The sequence below is a fragment of the Gorilla gorilla genome, chromosome 3 (genome assembly GCF_029281585.2).
Source record: "Gorilla gorilla gorilla isolate KB3781 chromosome 3, NHGRI_mGorGor1-v2.1_pri, whole genome shotgun sequence".
Classification (NCBI taxonomy): domain Eukaryota; kingdom Metazoa; phylum Chordata; class Mammalia; order Primates; family Hominidae; genus Gorilla; species Gorilla gorilla.
Window position 1 is genome coordinate 170,288,182 of NC_073227.2, and position 25,832 is coordinate 170,314,013.

Below are 25,832 nucleotides of genomic sequence, written 5' to 3' on the forward strand. Positions count from 1 at the left end.
TTTTTTGCATCATGATTCCTGGCCCCCCGCTAGATATGAGTACTCATAGGGAATAAGACAGATTTGGCCCTTGCTCTTATGGAGTTTGTTGTAGAATTGCTGCATACACAGGAAACTTCATATGCTTGCTTTAAGGGTCAGGCAGGATAATAAATGAGGAAAAAAGCTTTATAAGTTAAATTCTTTACAAATACAAGGCATTATTATTACTTGAATTCTCCACACTCCAAAGGAAGAAAAATGACTTTAATGATGTGCATTAAACTAAATAATGCAGAATTTAATTAGTTTAAACTGTGGGATTCTGTATAAAAGACTTTTAGGTGGGCTGCAGCATTGCTTTTAAGAAATAATGAGTCCATTTTAGGGTACTAAATGAGTTCCTAGTGCCTTAAAGAATGAATGTGCCCCCCTGAAGAGCCCTCCTCAGGACTAACTTGGCACTAGGGCAAAGAGAGCCCCTTGTTATCCAGACAGCCATTCGTCCTTCCCATAAACCACCTTGGGCTATGTATGAATGGCCTAGCATCTTGTCTGTTTTTAGTTCCACTTTACTTTTTAATAGGCTTAACCCTTTCAATGTTTAATTTCTTTAAAGAATTTGGGAGTTTTTTAGTGTCCTCTTTTATAGAAATTTAAATTACCTAGACTGGCACAAGACATTATTTTTTTAATATAAATTGATTCAAACATTGGTAGAGTGTATGTCAATTACTAGCCTGACAGCTGAACTCTTGGAGATCTGGACAATTTAAATATTAGTGTAGACTTTCAGTAGCATTTTATGAGTTATATCCAAGACAATCAAAAGGAAATGAATGCATTCCAAATAGCTGGCATTTGATAATCTGCACTTCCTGGAATGTCCAACAGAGATATTTGCAAGGAAAGGGGACATCTGCAATGTTTGACACAACATCTTGTCAGCCATGTGGCTGCGTCTGCATTTCTAGAAAAAGGTGAGTCTAATTTCATGAAAGTTCCTATCCACTTAGCTGTCTCTAGATGTAAATGGTTTTTGGATTCATGTGTGGCACTGGAATGAAGTAGCCATTTTTCTTTGAAATAAAATCTCCAGCACTTCAAGTATGGTTCATTTTCAGAAAAGGATGGGATTTAAGTTTCCTCCTGTTATCTTGAAAGGTGTGCTTGGCAGATGAGCACAGGTAAGCAGAAGTACCATGGCCCTCAGCACAGTGAACAAGATCCCAGAACACCAAGAAAAGGATCTGCTGCTCATCTGGTTGCCTGGAGAAATTTTATCCTATCAAAACTTTCCTCCAAATATAGTTACCATGGACCTTGCATCATTTAGAGTTGAAGGTCTGTGCATTAAGTAGAAGTGGCATAAACAATTCCATTGTTTAATTTTGAAAATATACATATTATATAATATACAAATATGTATATTTGGAAAGACATGTTAAACCAATAATATGACTTTGAAAGATTTCAAATACACAAGTAGTTTTAAAAGTAATATCAGCAAATACAAATTAATTATTGTCCATGTTTAATAGTCACAAGCTTTAGGGAACATTCATTGAGTTTTAAATTTCATATTCTCTAATGAGAGATAGGCAGTAATGGGATAAATCCCAAGAATCTGCAGATAGGATTAAATTGACGAGATGTAAAGTAGGCATAGTCACAAAGAACATATTCCAAAAAAGAAAAGCCAGTAATTATCTAGCAGCATCAAGCCTGTGATAGCTCATCTTTCTACAAAATGGTAAATCAATAATGTTTTCCCAAGATAAAATTTTAAGAATAAATTTGCAGCATCATGCTTTGGAGTCAGTTGGACCTGGTTCTGCTACTTACTAGTGCTTGATCTTGGGCAAATGATTTAAACAAGGTTCTGAGCTTTCTCTGATGATAGTGTATAGTAATGCCTTCCTTTCAGAACTGAGACAAGAATGTAATAATGTAATTTATGAAAAGTACTTAGTTCATAGTAAATACTTTACATATGATATATGTGTATTTATATGTGTGTGTATGTACATACATATTCCTCCCTTACATATATAGCAGTTGAGACCCTGACTCAGCTTTTCAACGGCAAAATCAGGTTTGAATCTAAGACAAGTCTTTCAAAGTTTCTCATACTTTATGTGACCTTCATAAAGGCCAGTAAGTCAGCAGAACTCTCAAATTCTCATTTCTGCAAATTATCAGGTTGCCCTAATTGACTATTTCTATACCTAGTTGAGTACTACAATGAAAACAAGCAAACAAAAATGTGAATTAGTATTTAAGTGAAATAAGCCACAAACCAGCATGACAGAAAACTGAGGAAGTCTTCAAGATGCTAAAACTGGAAGGAAACCAATTAACTTGGGAAGCAGGTTAAATATAAGTACAACAGACAACCTGCTGGGTTTTTATTTAATATTGATGAGTAAAAAAAAAAAATGTCTAATCCATTCACGGTATAATGAATAGATATAGCAATGAATAGATATAGCAATAGATATAGATATAGCAATAGATAGCAACATATTAGCATATCCAAAACTAGGTCACTCTAGGTTTTACTTACCTTTCACCTATCTTTTGCTTTAGCTTATGTATTTTGCTAGGCAATAATAATGATAATAATGATAATTCTTGAAATTCTTCCAAGCCTTATTTGAAACTAGCAGTATCTACTAAACGCCAAATCCCTTATGAATGGATAGCAATGCAAAAGTAGTGCCACTAGTAATAACACATACACACACTCTCTTCTAGTCTATGTAGGAGATATAAATAATTACGAGATGCAATCTTTGATTTAAAGATGTTTACAATATAGTTTGCGAAAATGTTATTTAGCATTAGATTACTTTATGAATGGCAGAAAACTAAGAAAAAGTAGTAGCTTAAAAAAGTATATCTGGGAGGCCGAGGAGGGCGGATCACGAGGTCAGGAGATCGAGACCATCCTGGCTAACACAGTGAAACCCCGTCTCTACTAAAAAATACAAAAAATTAGCCGGGCGTGGTGGCGGGCGCCTGTAGTCCCAGCTACGCGGGAGGCTGAGGCAGGAGAATGGCGTGAACCCGGGAGGCGGAGCTTGCAGTGAGCCGAGATCGCGCCACTGCACTCCAGCCTGGGCGACAGAGCGAGACTCCGTCTCAAAAAAAAAAAAAAAGTATATCTATTTCCTAGTGTTGCTGCACAAAATTATCACAAAGCTGGTGACTTTAAATAACAGAAATGTGTTCTCTCATGGTCCTGAAGGTCAGAAATTTAAATGCAAGGTGTTGGCAGGCCCAGGCTCCCTTTAGAGACGCTGAGGGAGAGGTCTTCCTTACCTCTTGCAACTTCTGGTGGCTTCCGGCATTCCACGTGGCTGTATTACTCAAATCTCTGCTCCCTGTGCACCTTTCCATCTCCTCTGTGTGTTTGCGTCCCTTCCTCTATTTTTTGTGTGACTCTCCTTGTGAGACTCCTATAAAAACTCCTATTGGATTTAGGGCTCACCTGGAAAATTCAGGATGATCCCATCTTGAGATCCTTAACTAATTATATTTGCAAAGGTTTCCCACCCACTCCCACCCCAATAAGGTTATATCCACAGGTCCCAGGAATTAAGATGTGGAAACATATTTTTGAGGCCACAGTTCAACCCACTACAACAATGTAGTGGGTTCTCTCTAATAAAACCCAGGCAAACAGTCAAATGCTGATATAATCCTCCGTACTGTGTCAGCAACCCAGATTCCTACTGTCTGGTTTTCCTGCTAAAAGCAATTTTCTTTCTGAAGACCCACCATGTAGTCCATGATGGTTTCTCCAGCCACCACATCTGATTTTGAGACAGTAGAAAGAGAAATAGAGTAGAAGAAAGCCAAGAATAAAAACTGAAGCCAAAAATGGTATGGCTTTTTTTGGACTTGCATATATACATTTATATTTATATCTCTCTGTAAGAATAGTCAAGTGGCCACTCTGAGCTACAAGAGAAGTTGGGAGAGGCTCTTATTCTAGGAACTCATGTGCTCAGTTAAAATTCGAGGCTTTTATCAAATGTTGGAGGCTAATTGGCAGTCTCTTGTACAGAGAATCTGGCAGTGATGATTGGCTAGCTAACCTGGCCCTTTCCTAGTCTTTTGGTCCTTTGATCTAAGAGCTCATCTCACAATCCTAGTTGCCCTTGCTACCCAGAATGGTCACAGGTCCAGTTTTGGCCAATGAAACTTGGGTAGAAATTGCTCGGGGCTTCTGGGGATAATGAGCATTCCTGATGAAACAGCAGACTCGGCTTGTGCTTGACATTCGTGTAGCCATCTCGCTATCATGAAAGAGTTTTCCAAATGAAATGTAGAGCTGCCCATGTTGTCCTAGACTCTTTATTGGGTATGAAACATAAACTCCATATTTTAGGCCTTGGTAAGTTTAACTAGCTTTTCTGTTACTTGCAGCAAACACATTCTTAAACAATATCAGGCCATGAGATACATGCACATATTAAAGGATATTAAGCCATGTAAAGCAACGTATCATAGGGCACTGTGACAGATCCCAGAAGAGGGGAACCCTCTATTGCTCACATGGTTCAGAAGAAGCTGATTCCTAATCATCAGGATTGATGAATTTGGCAATGTGGGAAAAGAGGACTTCTGGATGACATTAAGACTTAATTGACTTTTCATGACCATAACTTCCAACAACTTGGATTGTTCTAGTCACTTGTTACCTGCAACCACTTAGATTGCCACATTAAGGGAAAAAAAATCATCCTAAGAAGAATCGTATGTTGTACCACTCACCTCAAGTTTAATAGTGCTGATGAAAATTACCTTGGAAAGGACTAGAAAAAAAACTAAGACCTAAGAGAGCAAGGTGCTATTTAGGGGAAGGCAGGCAGGGAAGAAAAGTAGATATGGAATGTAAGAGGAAAGAGGAGAGGATCAAAATTTTGAGGGAAACAGAAAAGAGTTTGGAAAGGCTGCTCTTGTTTAAAAAAATCTTCTCCACCCATGCTGGTGCCACTTTCTTGCCGCTTCAAGAGAGTTCAAAACAGATTTATAAGAGTATTGAAGGCTTCTGGAGTAACATCTGAATTTCTTTTGAATTATATACAATGTAGACAGCAAATCTTAAAGCTTAGATTTATTTAAGCAAGGCATATGGGGAAATATTTGCACCTCTAAGGTTGAAAAGACAGCAAAACTCAGCAAACTCTACATAGTATAAATTCAATTATGATCACACAAGATCATCTTGAACTACATCAGTACTTTTACTCAAAGCAGAAACACGTGGGAAGCTGGGCACTGAGCTAACCATAGAATCATTCACCCCTTTAAAAAAAACACACACACACAAAAATGCATAAGACACAGAAAACAAATATGGCCTGATATATGGGTTGTTTGCACATTCGTTTCAATACAATTCTACTTTTATTGCTTTTTAAAAATAGTGTGCACAGCATGAAAATAACCATCATGAGCATGTCTCCATAAATCATTTTTCCCTGTGCTGAAGGAGCACAGATTTCCCTACCTGAGGAGCAGTCAGTTGGTGTTTACTTGCTACACTGTGCCATCTGGTGGCAAATGCTAAAAATTGCAGACACAAGGTCCCTGGGTTCCAGAGAGACTCTCAGGCCGTATACCTAGAGGTGTCAACCCAATGGAAAAGAAATAAATACAATGACTCTCTTTAAAGACATGGGTTAAAGCCAAAGATCAAGTTATTTGTTAGTTATTCTCATTGGTATTCCTAATATATACAATATCTTCCCAGTAAAAATTACTTTATGAACAAATTGATTCTTAATAGCAATAATTTTCAGTTTGCACAATACTGCAGTTTTCAAATCCCCGTTCATATTCACTAATGCACAAGATGAGCAGGAATATTGCACCTTTCTCACAAATGGAAACTGAGGTTCAGGTGGGTTAAAGAAATTGTTCAAGTTTGCAAAGCTTATATTAGAAAAAAAAAAGCAACTACTGAAGCACAAATAAAGACTTTCTCTGTTTCCAGTCTAGATGTTTCCTTCATAACGATCCTGTTTCTCCATGCTTAGCATGGGATGAAGCAGTTTTAGTTGAAGCTAGGTTGAAGCTTTAGGTGTAGCTGGAAATAGTTTTTTAAGTTAGGCGCTATTTTGGTAAAGTAGTAGTTGCAAGCTTCCCCAAAGGAGTCTGAAAGAAGATTCAGCAGACCTTGGTGACAAGAGTTGTGCATTCCTAAAGTTTAATATACGACTTCTTTTGCTTGTTTGTTTTTCCTTCAGGCCTTGTATTTACATATATGCAATACCATCTCTTTGTCTTTGTGTTTTATTCTCCTGCCCTGTCTTGCAATTTATTCTTTGTTAGCCTGCTTTTCATCAGAAGAACCACCTACTTTTCAGTAGCTTTCTTTTTTTCAGGTGGCCTCTCACTCCCTCCCGGTAGATGTATTCCTTTCAGGGTTAATCAAAGGATGATATTTAAGTTGTCATCTCTGCTTGGGCATCTAGATGGCTTGTGCCATTCATATCAATGAGACCTTTTCAACCCTAATATCTGTTTCAGTGATCTATAGAGTGCAGCCTTGAAACTTAATTATGGTGATGTTTCAGAGGCTCATGGACAGATTTAAGCATCCTGCTTTCACATCATTAGACAGTCCCAAGTTCCAGTGCTCTAAAAGATTGAAGACCAGTCTACTGCATGTCTTACCTTCATTATGATCTGTAGGAACAAGCCTACATTTCTCAGACTCTGTTAGAAGGTTTTTTATCTTTTGGCTGTGATATTTCACTTCGTATAAGACAATTGAAATGTAAAGCCTTTGTGAAAAATGCCTACGTTAGCCAATGAATATCATCCCAAATATCAGTAAGTATTTTGATCATTGCTATATAGTTTTGTACATTCTTAGACTTGGGCAATGAGTCCTGAAGCCACTCCAGGGCCAAAAAGGGGGCTTATTAACCTCATATTCATCTAAAATAATCTTCTGGGAAAACACAATAAATATGCATTTTATGACATGTCATCATTATTGGTTCATCAAAATGATTTAAATATATGTGGATTTCAAAATTTATCTACGATTGCGTAACATCGTCTTCCCTATAGTTACCAGACCACTGAAAATTCCAAATTTTTATTTTGCTTTATTCCATTTATCAGCAGCAGCAATAAAGATTTTGGAATAGAACTTGGGTAGCAATTTGGGGATGATGTATTAGCCCTTCCTCAGCTACAGTTGCTCTAGAGGGCTGATTAATATAAATGTCAGCTTATTTGTAAACTAGGAATATGTAACACAGAAAAGAACTGATAGTGCCATTTCCAGAGCCTCCTTTCAAGCCTAAATGAACTGTAGTTGGGTAAGGGCCACAGTCGATAAACACTCGAAGTAATATTGCCTAAAGTGACAAAAAATACAGTGGCATCAATCTCCTTTCAAGGCCGAGAAGCTGCTTATTCAGTTTCAAGAGCTCAGCATATAAATACAGTTTACAAGGAATTTTAAAATGATCACGAAATCCTGTGTATATTTGACTGTTAAATCAAAAGGAAGCCTGTGGTGTTGCTCAAGCCCAATAATCACTTTTTAATATTCCTGGGGAGGCAGCAGCATGATGAAAAGGATAAAGAAGGTATAAATCAACTGAAGGAATTCAGAGTGAAAGACCTTCATTTTTTTAAAGGCAGAGATTAAAATCACCAAGCTAATAAGATCTGCTCAGGGACCTAGAAATGTCAGCCAAAAATGTAGAAAATGTATACTTCAAGAGTGAGCTTTACTTGAGTTGGTTTATATATAATAGTTTTCTGCTGAAAACAGACGATTAAACGTGCTGTTTAACTTAAAGGTAGTGTTTAGTTAGAATGCTATATACAGGGTGTCTTATTCATATATTAATAGTCGTATCTAATAGAAAAATAAATAAACATTACAAATAGATTTTGCATTCATTTCCTAGCTCTTTCCTTACATCTGGCATTCATCGCTTTGCTCCCGATAATACTGCTTTGCAAACACCTTTCCCTGATCCAAGGTCCTCAGCAGTCCTCTTTGTGTGTGGGGGAGCCCCTCTTCCTAACTATTTAAAATATTGATATTATCTACTGGTTTGGCAGTCATTCCTAATAGATTGGAGGTGTCTTAAGGAACAAAATAATATCTTAGTAACTTTTATATATCTCCATGGCCTAGGAAAGTTCTTGAGAAATGGCAAGTGCTCAATACAAAATTGTTGATTTTTATGTAATTCTCTTCCTATATCTCAACATAAACACATCTCCCACCCAGCTGATCAACTTACTCATCCCCAGACACAGAACATCCTCACCTCTTTACTTTTTACATTTTTTCCTTTCTTGATAGATACAGTCTATGAAACATTGTTTCCCAGAAAACATGGATTTTTCCCTTCCTGCAGTATTTAGTATTTCCTCCAGTTTTCCTAGCTAGCTCTTACTACTACTTACTGTCTTAAGTCGTTACTTATCTTTTAAATTCACAACCAAAATCCCTAAACAAGGTTAAGAAAAAAACTCATATTTTTGATTTCGTTATATCGCAGTTACCCAGAGCACCAGCACACTCTGGTGCTCGGTAAATCTGTGTTTAAAGAAGGCAGGTTCAATGATAGTCTAATGGTAAGATAGCATCAAAAAAATAAAGCCCAGCACCTGACAACACAACTAGAAACTATGAACAGCATTTTGATAAATTATGTAAAGCTCAGGCTGAAAACATGCAATGCACAATGATTTGATGAAATTCACTTTTAAAGGTAACTGGAATCATTACAGTGAAAATGTTACATAGAAAATTCTACTCATTAGTCACAGTGTAGGAAAAGAAAATGCCGCTCTCCCTATGAAGATTGTCCTCATCCATTCCCTTCCCTTCCCCAGCCAAACTAGAAGTAGCCTTCTAAGATAAATAACCAAAACTTAGAATTTGTTTCTCAAGCACTTGTTTTTTTCTCAACCATGCTTTGGATACTTCCATTTTCAGCTTGGAATATACTTAACATAATTTTATCTGTCCCCTTCTAAGCCATAAGGTATTTAAGGAGTCAAGTTTAATTTATTTTTTAAATCCTCCCAACACTTAGAGCAGAGCTTACAGACAGAAGGGACTCAATGCATGCATGCATACATGAATGAATAAGGGTCTATGTCAGGCCAGGTGGAGTGGCTCATGCCTGTAATCCCAGCACTTTGGGAGGCCGAAGTGGGCGGATCACTTGAGGTCAAGAGTTCAAGACCAGCCTGGTCAACATGGTGAAACCCTGTCTCTACTAAAAATACAAAAATTAGCCAGGCATGGTGCCACACAGCTGTAATCCTAGGTACTGGGGATGCTGAGGCAGGAAAATTGTTTGAATCCAGGAGGTGGAGGTTGCAGTGAGCCAAGATCATGCCACTGCACTCCAGCCTGGGCGACAAGGCAAGACTCTATCTGGAAAAAAAAAAAAAAAAAGCCTATGTCATTAATAAGGGGCATTCAAGTTAAAATGTCTGTGTCTGGAGACTAACAACTGATCTTAATCCTAAGCAGCACGTTTTAAAATTATACTGTTTGTGGCTAAAATACCTCTTAATTGGATATTACATTTAATATTGCTAGTGTTGACTTTGTGTGCATGTGTGAAAAACAATTATTACTCAATGGCACATCTTAGAATAAATGGCATCTTTGATTTGAGGAATGAGTATATAGGTCCAAACCTCGAACTTAAGGATCAGATATTGGATTTCTCTGTGCCCCCAAGAGAGTACATGGTTGAGGGTAAGAAGAGAAACTTTCCATCTTTTCAGAGAGGTACAGAGTCTTTGTTTCTATGTCATTCCTGGAATGAAACTAGTAAGTCTTATCTATGACTGGAATACATCGTAGCTAATATTGACTTCTGAAGAACTACAACGAATTGTTTTAAAGGGAGGCAGCCACCTGTTCACTGCTTTTCCTGCATTCCTTTGTTCTTAAATGTGAATCTGCTAACCTCGCATGTCCCTGTGATCACTGGGATTCATAGTCATCTTTAAATATAGCTGCCTTTCCCTTCTGTCTTCATTCATATTTTGCCCGAACCTTCTCATTCATGAGAAACTCTAGTTACTTTACAGATGTAAAATCTTGGGTCTATGGCCAAATAGCAGCTGGCCAGTTTTCAAGTGAAATTCTTGGTAACAAACAGGTCGAGAAAGAACAAAAAACATGCATCACTAGTGCACCTAGAATTCTACCTAGAAACACATTCTTCAGCACTAAACATGCTGACAGCACAGTGTGAACATGACCTTAATCACAAAGGACAGCAGGCTAAGCTACCCACATTGCAGGATAGGAAATAAGAATAAGAACCGTCTCTGATCCCCTGCCACCTAGTTTGAGATTATCCATAGAAACTATAAAAGTGAAGAGAGGAGATAAATCACATACTGCATTAGTTTTGGATAATGGCCGGACAACTCCTTAAGTATATATATATATACTTCCCTTTCCCAATAAGACCACCTATTTTCCATTTTTCTTAACACATGACTAAGCTAACTATATATATATATATACACACACACACACACACACGTGTGTGTATATATATGTTTGTGTGTGTGTATACATATGTTCATATATATTTATTCAATCCCTGGTAAGACAAAAAGATTCTTATTTCTCAGGAATAACATGGAAATTTCTATTGTTTATATTCCCGTTTTCATAGCCCAGCAGTCTAACAGATACATGTGCATGTATATGCATCTGGGTAGGGATGAGTAGGCAAATGATAAAATATGCATTAAATCACATTGTATTTTGATGTTTGATTATTGCTTTGAGAGACTATTTTCCTTGTGATTTTAAAGAGTTAATATTTTTCTAGCTTAATTTTATTTTACATCCCCAAAATCAGATTGCTCCCAGAAAAATACCACTTAAATGGGAAAAATAAAAGGAAACAAGAAAGAGATTGACAAAAAAGCAGGCTTGAATACATAATGAATGCTTTGCCACTCATTGATAGACAACGCTTAAAACAAAGCATTGTTGTGTGAAATGTTCTAGAGAAAAGAACTGAAGAGTTTATCAAATGAGTTATTGGAAAAGATTTTTTTCTAAATCTGCCAGAAATGTACCAGGCCATTATTGCATCTTATAAATTATTTATTATTCTTAGATATGTCATAAAGTCCAACACAAATAAAGAAAAAATGCTGACAAGACAGAAACATCATTGTGAATATAGAGGTTGCTTCCTGAAGACTTGCAGAAAAGTTCCAAGAATCTTTGCACCTTGTCCACCACATTTTTCACTACTTACATATTTTGCTTCTTTGTATTTGAAAATATCACCACTTCCCTTTCCCAATAAGACCACCCATTTTCCATTTTTCTTAACACATGACTAAGCTAACAGAATGTAAACCCTGTGTGTATGTAAGAGAGAGAATTAATCATGAAAAATTAAGTAAAATATAATAGAGAAGAGAAATCCAATTTTTGAAACATCTATTAATATGATTGCCTAGTTTATATGCATCTCTGCCAGATTTTGCTATTGCCCATGACTGCCTTAGCTATTCCGGAGCTGTACTTAATAAAACAGTGAAATCTCCCTAATCTTTTATTCTTATGAAGCAGGCTAATGAAATACCACAGAAATAGTTTCATTTTACACTGGGAAGACATTAAATATCTAACTGTAAAATATTTTCTTTCTTATTCACTTTTAAGGGGCTTATGAGAATGAGTATGGTTTTAAGTAAAAGCAGAATTTTCAAAGTTTCCTAGTCACATGAAGACACACTATCTTTTATCTCTTGCTTTATTCTTTGCTCATTACTTGCTTTAGAGTCTGAAAGAACGTTTTTCTCCCTCATGGCCTTTCCAGTGAATGAATGGAACTAGGTCCAAAATTTTCATGGGACAGACACACTGCTTTGTACATCTTAAAACGCCCCACAGCACTTCAAAAAATGCTTTACAGGCCTCAAGAATTCCATAAATACTCCTTGATTTTAGTGAGTTGTGTGTGGAGTCAGGTGCAGAGATTCTTTCACCTTCTATTACTGGTGCTTAGAAAACTCCAGTGCACTGAGTACCATACCACTTTATCAGCCTTCCTGCTCTAGGACTGGTTTATGAGAGGTCATAGCTCTATTATTTTGTACCTAAGAAATAATATCATGTATTTTAAATCCTGTTCATAAACACACAACAAAACTAAGAAGACAACCTGCCTACTGCCAATCCTCAGTCAGGTGGCTCAAAATTGTCCTGTTTTCATCTTTATCTTATATCTAACTAAATACACTTTGGATATATATTTTCTTCTTTGGATACATATGTTACACATTTTCTTCTTTGGATACATATGAGAAACGTTCTCCTGTACTATGTAAAGCGTTTCCCTGGCCATATTCAGATGAGGGAAACTAAACTATAGATGGTCTAAAATACTAACTACGTAGAAAATTTGAGGCATTGTAGTGGGAACTGTAGTGGGGCTTGAGATACAGTGAGGAAGGCTGTAGAGCTGCATTTGTTGTGAAAGATGTAACAAATGGGGAACTACTTCAATTTTATACATTTCATTTCACCACATTCTGGATCTTAGAATGACGTTAACACAAGTATTTCTGTGAGGCAGCAGAGAGTATTGGGCTGGTGGTGATGAAGCCTTCCTACTCACAGGCCGGGAGACTCGGTAAGCATTTCCCCTCCCAACTGCAGCTTCTCCTATTATAAAGTGAGGACATTGGACTGAGTGTTTTAATGTTTTATCAGCTCTTGTGTCTTACGAAGTCCATCGTTGATTCTTCCTGTCTTCCAGTACCCCATTACTGATCATCCCACAAGGACTCCTGAGTTTTCCTTTATAATGTCTCCCCCACTTTTAAGGCCACTGTCTTGGTTCAGACTCTTCTCCACACAAAGGCTTCCTAAGTGTTTTCACAACTTTTGTCTTTATGGCTAATTCATCCTGTACATTTAGCCTCCTCAAACCATGACTTGATTGCATCCTCTACAGCTCCTGCATCTTCAAAGATGATTATTAGAGAAGGGAATTCATCTTCCTCAGCCCAGTCCCTCCTTAGCCAGAGCTGCATCAGTCTTTTACTTGCTCTTCATTGGGAAATTAACTTATAGCTGGCTTTCCATCCCTTCTGTGTAAACAGTGGATACACATCTTTCTCTTTTTTGTAATTCCAAACATAACCCTTGTTGGTGCAATTTTAGGACGACTTCCTTTCCCAGTTTCCTCGAATGCACAGTGGCCTCCTTCCTTTTTAAATCTCTAATGGTGCTAACTCTCTTTTCTGCTTACATGTTCCTTGCTGTATATTACCTCGTAATTATCTGGTGATATTATCTGCCAGTTATAACGGATGTGGCCTTGGGAAAATGACACAATCTCTCAAGTCCTCAGATGCTCAGTCTGTTAAATATGAATAACACATATATGTACCCACAGGTGGTTTTGAATTTCCTCACATAATGCATATACAAAGCACTTAGCACAATGATCAGTTCCAAATGACGACTACTATTACCTGAAAAAAGGTATATTGTCCTTTTTCATTATAAGTTGACTCTTAAATTATAACAGGGCATTAAGGCAAGGAAAAGTAAAGTAACATAGATTTCTGAGTAGAATGTCTTGCATATACAAACATATGAGTGTTCCTCAAATAGCCATGGACATAACCAAGAGTACGTGAGAATGGTGAGTGAAAAATCCGTAAGAGAAAAATGTCTGAGGAAGATATCTTCCTCACGGTGGAATTTTCGAGGATTTCCCAAGAGCAATAATGACAGTGAAACCATGCTGAGAAGGGACACTCAGGGGCAAGTTGCCATTCATTTCTATGTGAGACAGGGGTGGCCTCATGGGATCCAGGAAGAAGAACTCAAGATATTATAAAGACCATCTCATTTGGAGAGCAGAAGATTGGAGGTGAAGGCGAGCTTTAGAGCAGAAGGTGTTTCCTTTGGCAGTTGTGGACTGAAGATATCAAGGCTATGCCTGGGGTGTTTAAAAACAGCAGGCAACTTATGGGGGCTTTTCCTCCAAGAAGCAGGTCTGTTCTTGAAAAGACAGTGAGTGTGTGATGACACTCCTCTCTCAGGCCCCACTGGCGCCATTACTACTAGGAAAAGACAGTTTTCCTCTTTTGGAGATCGCCTATTATCTACACAAGGAATGATTCCTAGTGCCATTGACCATTAGTAAAAGACAGTTTTCCTCTTTTGGAGATTGCCTATTATTTACACAAAGAAAAGTAAATGGCCACTGAGCTGGGACTTAAACTCAGCCCTGTTGGGCTCCAAAATGCTAAAATATAGATTTAAAGAATAAGAAAGTAATAATATAACTGGCTGAGGGTAGACATTGAATCAATTTTTAAAGGTTTAAAAATTGTTATATATATGGTTGTAAAAATGACAATGTTAATTTTTGGAAAATAAGATATGTGACATTGTGAGAATTTTAAAAACCAGAATTATAATCTTAGATTACATGAAAATAAAACCAAGATTTGAGTGAGAAAGTAAAGTATGGTAATGTTTTCATTTTGCATCATAAGGGTTATCATAAAAATGATTTTGTTCTTGATATTAATGAAGCACTTAAAAATTAAATACCCTTCTAAATAAATTGTGGGTTATTAAATACACCAAACTGAATTTATCAAATATATAAAGAATGATAATGACGATACTATATATTAAAATCTATGGAACCTGGTCAAAGCTGCAATTAAAAGCAAATTTACACCATGAAATACTATGACTAAAATGAGGAATGAAGATTTGCAACAAATAAATTAACAAATAGTTCAAAAGAAAAAAGATGTAGGGTTTAAGATATACATAGAAGTGAATGAATATAGGCAAAATATGGCAGAAATCTATAAACAAAAGAAACACTTTTCATTGTGTCATTCAAAGCCATTTCTATAGATGTTAATAAAATATGGGATTATGTTTGAGATCACTTGATTTAAAATATTGAATATGTGGACCCCTTGAAATTAATTTTAGAGGTTCTATGGAGCAATGCAAATAAAAACATTTTCACATTTCAATACAGTTAAAATTGAGGATGAGTTCTCACCTAATCCTGAGGACAACTGAGATAGTCTGCTGTCAAATAAAGGCTACGAACTTCACTTTGGGAGCCCATCAGGATAACTAAAAGAAAAGTTCATAATTGTACAAAGCAACTGGAGCTGAGGCATAATGAGTGATGCATAGACTTCAAGACAGGAGAAATATGCCATTTGTGTTAAGATATAATAGACATATAAAGAAATAGGCTATTTCAATGTAAGTATAAAATAACAAATCATAAAGACAGGATCAAGAACTATAACGAGTCTGAGATTTTTATCCTACCTTCAAACTAGCAAGTTAGCCTATCAGAGTTCCATGGATGATGGCAGAAGACGCAAGACCCAAAGGACTTTATGAGTTCCATGTTTGCATCAGTTCCCATTGCACCCCAATTCCTACTGGGGAGATGTAGAGTGGGCCAGATGGATGCTGTGCACACAGTGGATTTACTTCACAGCTGAAGAACCCTGAGCCAAACCCAAATCTTTTATAATGGGCTGCCATGAAACCTGCCCGACTTTTGTTCTAAAGGGAGATATTCTTTATTTTGCTACACAATAAACAAATCTCACCTCTGTTTCACAGGGAGACATTATCTCTATTTTTCAAAGCTGTTTGCTGTATAAACATTCTTGAAAAGATGGTCCTGAACAAAGGTTCCCTGTACCTATGCTAAAAAGATGTACAGAAATGAGAAAGACCTATAGAGAATTGGCTTTGAACACAGACAGATGCTCTAAATTACATATACTGATTGGTAATTGCTCGGCAACTTATCGTACAACTCAGTGTGACATGTTTCAGGGTAAACAGAAGCCAAGATTTATTTAAGAAATAGTTCATGATTCTTTAAGCAACTCTTCCAGTGGTATATAAATCCAAGGGTTAATTATCTGAATTTTTTTAAAGGAATAAAATAATCTAAGCTAAACACTAGCTGGATGGCCTGAATGAAAAGTGAAAAACACAGAAAATTGGAAGGCATGGAAGGTATGCAAGGAGGTCTTCATAAAGTTAGTGGAAAATTGAATTAAAAGATAAAAATTAAAAATATATACTATTTTTCAACACAAACTCCATCAAGATCAAGACACTTTTATAGGCAATGATACCACCCATTTAGTCTGTCTCTAAATAACTGATGTCCTAGGAATTTAGTCATATCAATGTATTCTATTTTACATTACTGATTGAAGAAAAAATGGGTGCCCTTTAAAGATCTTTTTAAGATTAGGAAACAAAAAGAGGTCAGAACAAGCCAAATCGGGAATATAATGTGAACGCCTAATGATTTCCCATCAAAACTCTTGCAAAATTGTCCTCATTTAATGAGAGGAATGAGCAGGAGTATTGTCACAGTGCGGAAAGACACTGGTGAAACTTCCCCGGGCATTTTCTGCTAAACGTTTGGCAAACTTTCTCAAAACACTCTCATAATAAGCAAATGTTATCATTCTTTGGCCCTCCAGAAAGTCAACAAGCAAAATGCCTTGAGCAACCCAAAAAACTGTGCCGTGAGCTTTGCTCATGACCAGTTCACTTTTGCTATGACTGGACCATTTACACCTCTTGGTAGCCATTGCTTTGATTGTGCTTTTTTTCCAGGATTGTACTGGTAAAGCCATGTTTCATCTTCTGTTACTGTTTTTCAAAGAAATGCTTCAGGTTCCTGATATCGTTTGTTTATAATTTCCATGGAAAGCTCTACTTCTGTCTGCAGTTGCTCTGGGTGCAATGGTTTTTGGCATCCATCTAGTGAAAAATTTGCTCAACTTTAATTTTTCAGTCAGAATTGTGTAAACTGAACCAATTAATGTTTATGGTGTTGGCTATTGTTTCTGTTGTTCAATGTCAGTCATTTTCAAATAGGGCACAAATAAGATTAATGTTTTCCTCACAAATTGACGTGAAAGGTGTGCTGTTAAAAGACAGATAACCACAGATAAAAAGATCACAAAAAGATTATGAAAAATTCTACATATAATTAAATGATAATGTTGATACAATGTGTAATTTTCTAAGAAGACATAATTTATTTAATTTTTTGGCATTTAACTCTTTAATCCACCTGGAATAAACTTTATTATATAATAAGATGAAGCATTTAGTTTCTTAAAAGCATGAGTATAGCAAATATCCCAACATCATTGGTTATATAATTTATCATTAATCTACTTATTTGAAGAGTAAACCATAAAAAAAGAAAATAGCAAACAATAGAGATAGTAAAACATAAATGGTCAATAGATCTGAATTGTAGTTTTCTTACTGTCTATCCTACCATATGAGATGATGTATGGTAGCACTTAAGAGTTCAGAACCAGGCGCCTAACTTCCTAGATAAGAAATTTGGCCTGCCTCTAAGTAGTTGAATGACTTAGGGCATATTCTTTTACCTCTTAACCTTTCTGTACCTCCAGTTTCATCCAATGTAAAATAATAATAATTGTACGTACCCTTAAAGAATGAAAACAGTGCCTGATGCAAAATGCTCAAAGTAGTAACTATTATTATTTTTTACTATATTTATAGAGCTCAGCGAAACACAGCAAATAAATCTAGATGGCAAAAGAAAAAAAAAGTTTGTAACATATCTGAGAGGCAGAGTATATAGCTTTAATTTGTGAAGAATGCACAAATCTTTAAGAGAAAATCAAAGACACTGACAGAAAAATTGCTAAGCTACATAAGCATCTAATAAGCACACATGAAAACACAGTGGAAAAGAAAGCATTTAAATATTTCATATCACTGACACTAAAAATGAAAATGGAAACAACCATATTTTTATCCTATCAGATTGCAAAGATTAAAATATGTAAAAAATATAAGCACTCTAATATACTACTAGAAGAAGAATATATATACTTCCATGTCTATCAACTTCCTGGAGGAAATGTGTCAGTATAGATCAAATCCTTAAACCTTTTAAGAAGAAACCCTATGACTTTAAAAGTATTGCAATGATAAAGTCTAATGTCTATAATGTTGTTTCCACATCATCATAGTGTTATTTATAACAGCAAAACATTAACAATGACCTAAGTGCCCAACAGTAGAGCAACAATTATGAACATTGTGGCACATCTACAGAATACTTTGTGCAAGGCTGGAACTGAGATGCGGCAAGAGAGATGCTCAGGTCACAAAATGTAAGGACTCACTCTCATCATTGTCCAAATGCTAATACTGTAGAGGGTGAGCACTGCCTTAAATGTTGCTACCGAGATACTTATTTTGCCTCACCCTTGCCCAGATCCTAAATATGGGGCTATTTAAAACAACATTATACAATATTATCTAATGATTGAAGCTCATATTTTTATATACTTCTAATGCAAAGATCCAGGCTAGGTGTATATATAGAAATATATTTGCCACAATCTAACTTTTCTCCTATTTGTTATTTCACATTTAATTTCTTGCTATAACTTTTTACTCTGCTGAATAGTGTTATGATGACCCTCTTTGTATATAATTCTTTCTGTATATTGTAGGTTATTTTATTTTTGTTTGTTTCTTAGATTTGGAATTATTGGTCAAAGGCTATGAACATTTTTCAGAACTTAGATAAAAGTTGATGATAGCTTTTCAGAGAGACTCTCAATTTTTACACCCTCAAGTGGGCAATTTAATTCTTGAAGGCCTCCAGACCACGTGTCATCTCTTCTATGGAAGCTCAAATGCATAATAAATTGGGGTTATTTCCTCAAATCATCAATTCTGTTGAACCTTCCATGAGGGCAAGAACTTGGCTATGTACATTTTTGTTTTCCATGATGTGCTTCGCATGTTCAGAACATGCTAGAAGCTTCCTAGGAGCTAGCTGATAAATAATACCTCAAGTATAATTTTCTATCATAGTTTTAGAGACTGTTTAAACCTATGAGTTTTTTTTTTTAATCTTCTGGTAGCAGCAATATGAATGGAGGCTGGCCAGAAGTCAAGGGAAGACAAAGGATCCAGCTGGCTTCAGCAGCTCCTGTAATGCAGCACAAGTCACAGTGTGGAAAATGCAGAGAAATGGTGAATTACTGTAGAAAGACAGACTGCCAGGCTACCTTGATTGCCACTGCACTGGGATTACATACAAACTTTATTGCACAGGTCATATCGATAATTTACTAAATTGAAATTTGAGCAACAAAATATTAAAAACCACTTAAAAAATAGAAAGAGAATAATTCTGACTCTTACTTACACTGTCAAATATGTTAGAAAAAGAGGCAGTGCTCTGAGATGTTTTCACGAGAACAGCCTCAATGTCCAAGTAGCCATGTTTTTACTCTCAGGCCACATCTAAATTGACCTCAAGATACTCTACCAAAATATTATCTAATTTTCAGATAGTTTAGATAACATAGACAGTTACTGTGGTCTTCCTGTCAGGTAACATGAGATAATATTTATAGTTATCTGTTTTGAAATTTAAACAAAATAGTTTTGTTTTCCTGCCAATATAATGGGGATTTCCATCCAATTGATTAGGTCAGTAATCTATGTCTGCTATTTAAGGCAGGTATGAACACAGTCAATAGTGTCACAGCCAACATTTTCTTAGTCATGAGGACATGGGCTGTGAAATCACATTAAATAACTTTGGGCTTCTTGTGGGTGGTGATTTGGGAGCAGATGGCAACGAACTTGGCAGCTAGAATTTGCAGTGTGAGGGGCAAACTGACACACAGAACAAATATTATTACATTGTCTGTCCTCTCAAACCCTAGATTAAAAAAATGTATAATATTTGGCATTTAGGCCAGGTGCAGTGACTCACACCTGTAATCCCAGCACTTTGGGAAGCTGAGGTGGGTGGATCTCTTGAACTTAGGAGTTAGAGACCGGCTTAGGCAACATGGTGAAACCCTATCGCTACTAAAAATACAAAAATTAGCTGGGCATTGTGGTGCATGCCTGTAATCCCATCTACTCAGGAGGCTGAGGCCCAAGAATTGCTTGAAGCTGGGAGGCGGAGGCTGCAGTGAGCTGAGATGGCACCACTGCCCTCCAACCTGGGCAACAGAGTGAGACTCTTTCTCTGTTTCTTTCTCTACCTCTTTGTGTCTCACTCTCATATCTACGTATTTATAAGGAAACTCTCTGTTAATCCAAACACAGGGTCTACCTGTGTTTTTAAAACATCAGGAAGTCAACAATAGTATTCCCTAATAAACATGGAGTAGTAGGCCCATTTGCAGTGTGACTTCGGTTTTATTGATGGACACCGTAAAATTGAAAAAAAAAAAAAAAGTCCAATGTCTATTTAGTGATTGACCCAGAGACAGTTACTATGATCTTCCTGTCAGGTAACATGAGATAATATTTATAGTTATCTGTTTTGAAATTTAAACTACCAGCTACTGTAGAATGTTCTTGTCTCCTTTAGTAGAAAACCATTTCAGACAACACAAACAAAATGAAGCGATCTTACATGTTTTCTCTTTTGGTCCCACAACATTTAGATGGGTCAGGCTTTCTTGGCAGTGCTATCTCCAGCCGTGGTGGCTCCGATCTGGCTATATAGGAATAGCAATCATCAGAATCGTGCACCACCAGCTGTGCTGTGTTTCCATGTCTGGTCTCCAGGGTTCCGTTCTGATTGTGGTTGACCCTACTGGTTGTAGTGCAAGTGCTCTCCACATGAGTTATGAATGGTTTACCTTGTCCATTTATCATCTAGACTCTGCAGGCCACCTATGCCTGTCAGAAGTAGGCAGGTTACTACTTGTAAAAGGCTGTAAAAAATAACTTAGTACATCCAAGAAAAGATGACATTCTCTGCGTGTATTTTGTGCCGTCCAGCTCTGGGTTTTCCACTTGCCCTCATTCAAGTCCACGCAGCTTTTCTTTCTTTCTAGCCAGTGAGGAGGTTTTGCAGTGGGAAATCTGACGAACATGAAATGTGCTGCACGGAAAAAGTCAGAAGTCTTGAGTCTGAGTTCTACTTGAGGATGTGAGCACATTTATGCAATCTGGACCTGCATATTCATCTAATGAATTCAGTTTAGAAATTTGGCTCCCATCACTACTTCCTAAAAGAGGTGGAGTGCCAAGAGGGTAGCAGCTGAGAGGGGAGGGACAGAAGGCTGGAGAGTGGGCGAGACTAATTGGTCTTTTCGTATGACACAGATTAGATTTTGTCTGTCTAAAGCTAGGAGGGGGAAGGGGGATTTAATCACTGTTTCTACCAAAAAGATATAAGGCAGAACGTCCTCACAGAACCAGATGCAGGGAGAGAAGCACAAGCTTCTTGACAAGAAAGCAGGCAAAACTACATGTAAGACCATTTAAAAAAGAAAGATATGACATTTCCCTTTCCAATTAGATAAGGGGAATTGGAAACTAGAGCAGCAAAACATAATCTGATAAGAATTATGACAACTTTTGATAATTCAATAAAAGACATAACAGAACTTTTCTTTGCTAAATGAGCCAATAGATTTTAAAAGAGCGAATGAGATTGTTGGGGCTGTAGGGAGTATTCTAATAACAATGAAAGATCGACTTCCCAAGAAATTAGGAGTAAACATTTTAATAAAAATAACTAATATTATTAACTGTGAATTATTCTCATCTCTCAATAGAGTAGGCAATCCTAGGATTTCTAAAATAAAGTCACTATTATAATTTAAGTTACAGTATGTACTATAATGTGAAACTGTATTTTTAAGGGAATACTCAGCACATCAAACTCAGAACCTGGGCTTATCTTTCCTTCATGTGCTTTTAATATTTAAGGGGCTCCTGCATGTTGGCTAAATGAATCAAGTTTCTAAAAGAAGAAAATCAGTGTATTCATTCTCAACCCTTTCTCCTTAATCTTGTGGTTCTTCTGACCTATTCCTTCCCTTGGATTTTTCTTTCTGCCTTTTCTGAGATACTTAGCCCCTTTCTAGCAAGTTCCATTTATTTCAATAAGAAAACATGGGGAAGAAATAGCAAGTGTTGATTTGTGACTAAAAGATTCGTTTAGATTACATGTAAGTTCTATAACATAAGCTTTTCCCTAGACTCTGGAAATTGAATGAAATAGATATTTCCCACTGGTCATTATCTTTGTTGTCTCTGGCCATGGACCATAGTTAAATAAACCTCCTTGGGTTTGTCTTACATACCACATCGAATATCCCAAACACCCCTCATTATTAAACCCAGCTGTGAGCTAACTAATAGTACCAAAATAGATTTTTCTCTCCTTTTAACTGTTGGGAAAACATATACCAGAGTCATAGTTTCCTGTAAATAACCGAGCTTGTTCTGTAATTTTAGTAAATAATCTGTAGTTTTGTAATGGGAATTTTTTTTTAATTGGAGGACTTAGTTCGTCATATTGCATTGTGTCAAAGAACTTAAAGCTCTTCTCTAGTTGTAAAAGAAGATTTCTGAGGGCTTTCCTTACTCAGTAAATCTTTCTAAACTTCTTTTTCTTTTCCCACTTGCAATTGCTAGATATTCCCTTTCTGTGAAATTGCAATCAGTGATATTCCTCGAAAGAAAAATATTGGGTTTTATATTGCACCTTTCACACTTAAGTTCTCCCCAGATGTTTTTAGTAAGATGAATGCTAAGGTAGCATAATTACTGTGAAGGTAAAGGGCATCAACTATTGGATGACCAGAAAAGGCTCACCTGTGAGCTCACCCTACACTGCTTTCTGAAAGAAAGGATATTGGCCAGGAATCTCTAGCAAGGAAGATTATTAGTTTTGCTTTCAGAAATATCAGAGGATAACTCTAGCTTCCATCCACAAATACACATGATCAAACATTGATAAAGTGGGGTCTGGGAGAGTGTATGTCAGAGTGAGAGAGTGCAGAGAAAGGATGGATCCTGAGGGTGACATGGAAGAGCATTTTGGGTGAACGTACAATTATGGTGATGTGAGATAAGCATAGGAACCAGATAATTTTGGAATGCAAATGTGATTCTGTCCTTCCGGTTTATTACAGAATAATTCTCAGCATGACACAATAAGAAATAATCTTCTTTTTTTGTTAGTAAATAATTAGAACTAGTTTTTGCAGACACTGCTGTTAAATACTGTTTGATTTTAGAGGTGTCAGAGTTTTCCCAGTAGTCTAAGTTCAGGAGAAGTAAGCCATCCTTTCCTGATGGTGTTGTTGTCTAATACATTATGGAGCAATATTTTAATCAGTTGCTTCGACAGTCCTAGCAACATGAGTGCAATATCAACCACATTGATCAGTCTGTGATCAGTCTGTAAAACTCACCTGTAGTCACCTCAGCCATTAATCATGTGAAAAAGTTTGTTTAATTTTCCCTTCTACTTTGTACTAAAAAATGACATCTTTAGATTCCATTACAATAAAGAAAAGATGGATTATGCTTTTCTGTATTTCCAAATAAAGATGAATGCAGCTAATATTATTGACCACTTAAAATTGTGATAGTAACATACATATATATGTATGTATATATATACATCTCCTCATTTAATTCTCATGACAATCTTATGAAGGTAATATCCTTATTATTTATAGTGAGAAAAGTTAACGTTCAAGCCTTTAAAAATTCCCAGGATTATGACAAGTAAGAGGCAAAACCAAATTTGAACCCTCATCATTTTGACCTTAAAGTCCATACAACTACCTAAACACTCTGCTATTTTAATTGAGTTCATGTTATTACATTATAATTGTCTACGTCTATGAGGCAGCAGAGGCAGGGGTTATAAGAAATGTTGGGATGAAATGAGTTATTGTTTGTTTTACTACAATTCACACGCCATTTTCCCATTTCTGGTTATTTGTTGATGATGAATTCTTACCCAGGTAATTAATCAGATAAAGTACCAATAGGCTTATAGAATTCTGCTTTGGTACTTTCTGTTTGCTTTAACATTTGTGTTATTTTCAGAGAAAATTTTAGAAGTGCTCTGAGATCATCCTTCCCAGCTGTATTTTCTACTACTCAGTTCCTGTTTTTGTCTCTGAAGAGAGAGAATTGTAGTCCTGATCAAACTCATAAAAGTAGCTAGGAATATTTCTCAATGTAACAACCTCTATGGTTGAACTCAAGGCTTTCGAGTCACGATCTAGTGATGACATTGCATTGTATATTTTTTTCGACATTTAATTTATCTAAACCTTACTCTTGAAAAAATGAGTTAAGGTAACTTATAGAAAAGGTGCAACAAGAAACACAATAATATTGGGGGAACAGAGTCAGCAAATAAGATATAAGGGGAAAGAAAGAATGCAGGTACACTGTATTTTAAAAGAAAGAATAGCAAAATTGACTCAATTGTACAGTTGAACTCTAACTTTGCCCCTGAGCTTCTTTGACACCAGAACCAAAAGGACCCATGGTGATCAATTATACTCCTTTCATCTCTGGAAAGCATATGTTTCAGAGAACGCAAAAGAGTATGTGTCAGTCCTATTATGAAACTTTCTTTATTTTCATATTGGTATTATGCCCAGTCCCCCATATTAATGTTTCTAATATTTTTGTAAGGGCAAGAGAATTGTATGCAGCTCCTGCTTTATAATTCCATATATTCCTAGTGTTTCTATTAACAAAACGGTTGTTCTAAAATGAATATTCAGTAGGAAAATAAATAAATAAGTTTAAAGCATCAAGCTACAGATTTCTGATTTATTCTCTTGGATCGTCAAGAGTAAAAACCACTAAATAAATGATTAAAGATTATGAAAAGAGAAATACGGTCATTTGTGAAATAGTAGAAATGAGCCAGTGAATAAAATTTGACAAATTCATAAGTAGAAGTAATCTATATTATTTTCATGTCTCAAAATCTGGCAGTGTTTAGCTCTGTCTCTGAATACATAGTGTTCAAATAGAACATGTAATGGTGCTGAGAATTTTGGGGGAAGTCACGGGATGACAATATTGAAGCAACTTCGTGCCAATTGTTTTGTTTTCTTTATATTCATGACCAAATTTTTGTTTCTTCTTGGAGTGACAGACCACAAAATAAAGCTTCACAGTTTCAAAAAAATCATTTATAGCCCTGAAAAGTTTCCCAATCTAGACCCAGATACTTTAGCTGGACACTACAAACAACATGAATTTAGAGAGAACATCTTTCAGCTATTTCCTACAGCTTTTGTTTAGTCATATTTTTACTTGACTCTAACTTTTTTCCAATCCAGATGCTATTTGGCATTTTTGTAACCTTTGATCCATTAAATGAATTATAGTCTCAAACTAATCTAGATTCCAACACTCCCAACAAAATGGTTTCTTGACTTTCCTGGTTTATGAATGTGAAGAAAAAAATAAATAATTAAGTTTAACAACAGCAAAAATACACAAAGTCCACAGCAATCTTCTTTTTACCTCTCTTTATAGCACTTCTGACATTAGACCATTTATTAACTTACTCCTGATTTGCATTATGGATATATTTTCTACAGAGAAAATGCTACGATTTTATGGTTGAGAAGAAGCTGATAGGCAAGAAGAGCCTATAAAATATCTAGAAAACAGACAGTCATTAGAATTCATGGGATTAGATGAATTCAACTTGTGATTTTGTTTCTCAATAGTTTTGTTAAACTTGCCTCTCAGTTCTGAAATAAGCATATTTTAAATTTTATTCTTCATAAGTAAATGGAAATGTAACATGTGTAATGGGAAATGTTTATCAGTTTCTGAAACTAAAGGAGGTTTTCACCCATTATCTGGGATAATCCACTATGTATGTTTTGGGACAGCATACTAACAAATTAGATGTACTCTCTGCATTTGCAGATAATGCAAAGATACATCA

At 36.2% G+C, this 25,832-nt stretch overlaps 1 protein-coding gene across 1 annotated transcript in view; it reads right to left on the reverse strand.

Annotated features, from left to right (window-relative positions):
- Positions 1-5,381: 5,381 nt before the first annotated feature.
- IQCM (IQ motif containing M) overlaps positions 5,382-25,832 on the reverse strand; it is a 471,732-nt gene continuing 451,281 nt past the window's right edge. The window contains exon 12 of the mRNA XM_055384490.2: positions 5,382-5,612. Within this exon, the coding sequence (XP_055240465.2) occupies positions 5,557-5,612 (56 nt within the window). The 3' untranslated portion in view covers positions 5,382-5,556. The remainder of the gene's footprint in view (positions 5,613-25,832) is intronic.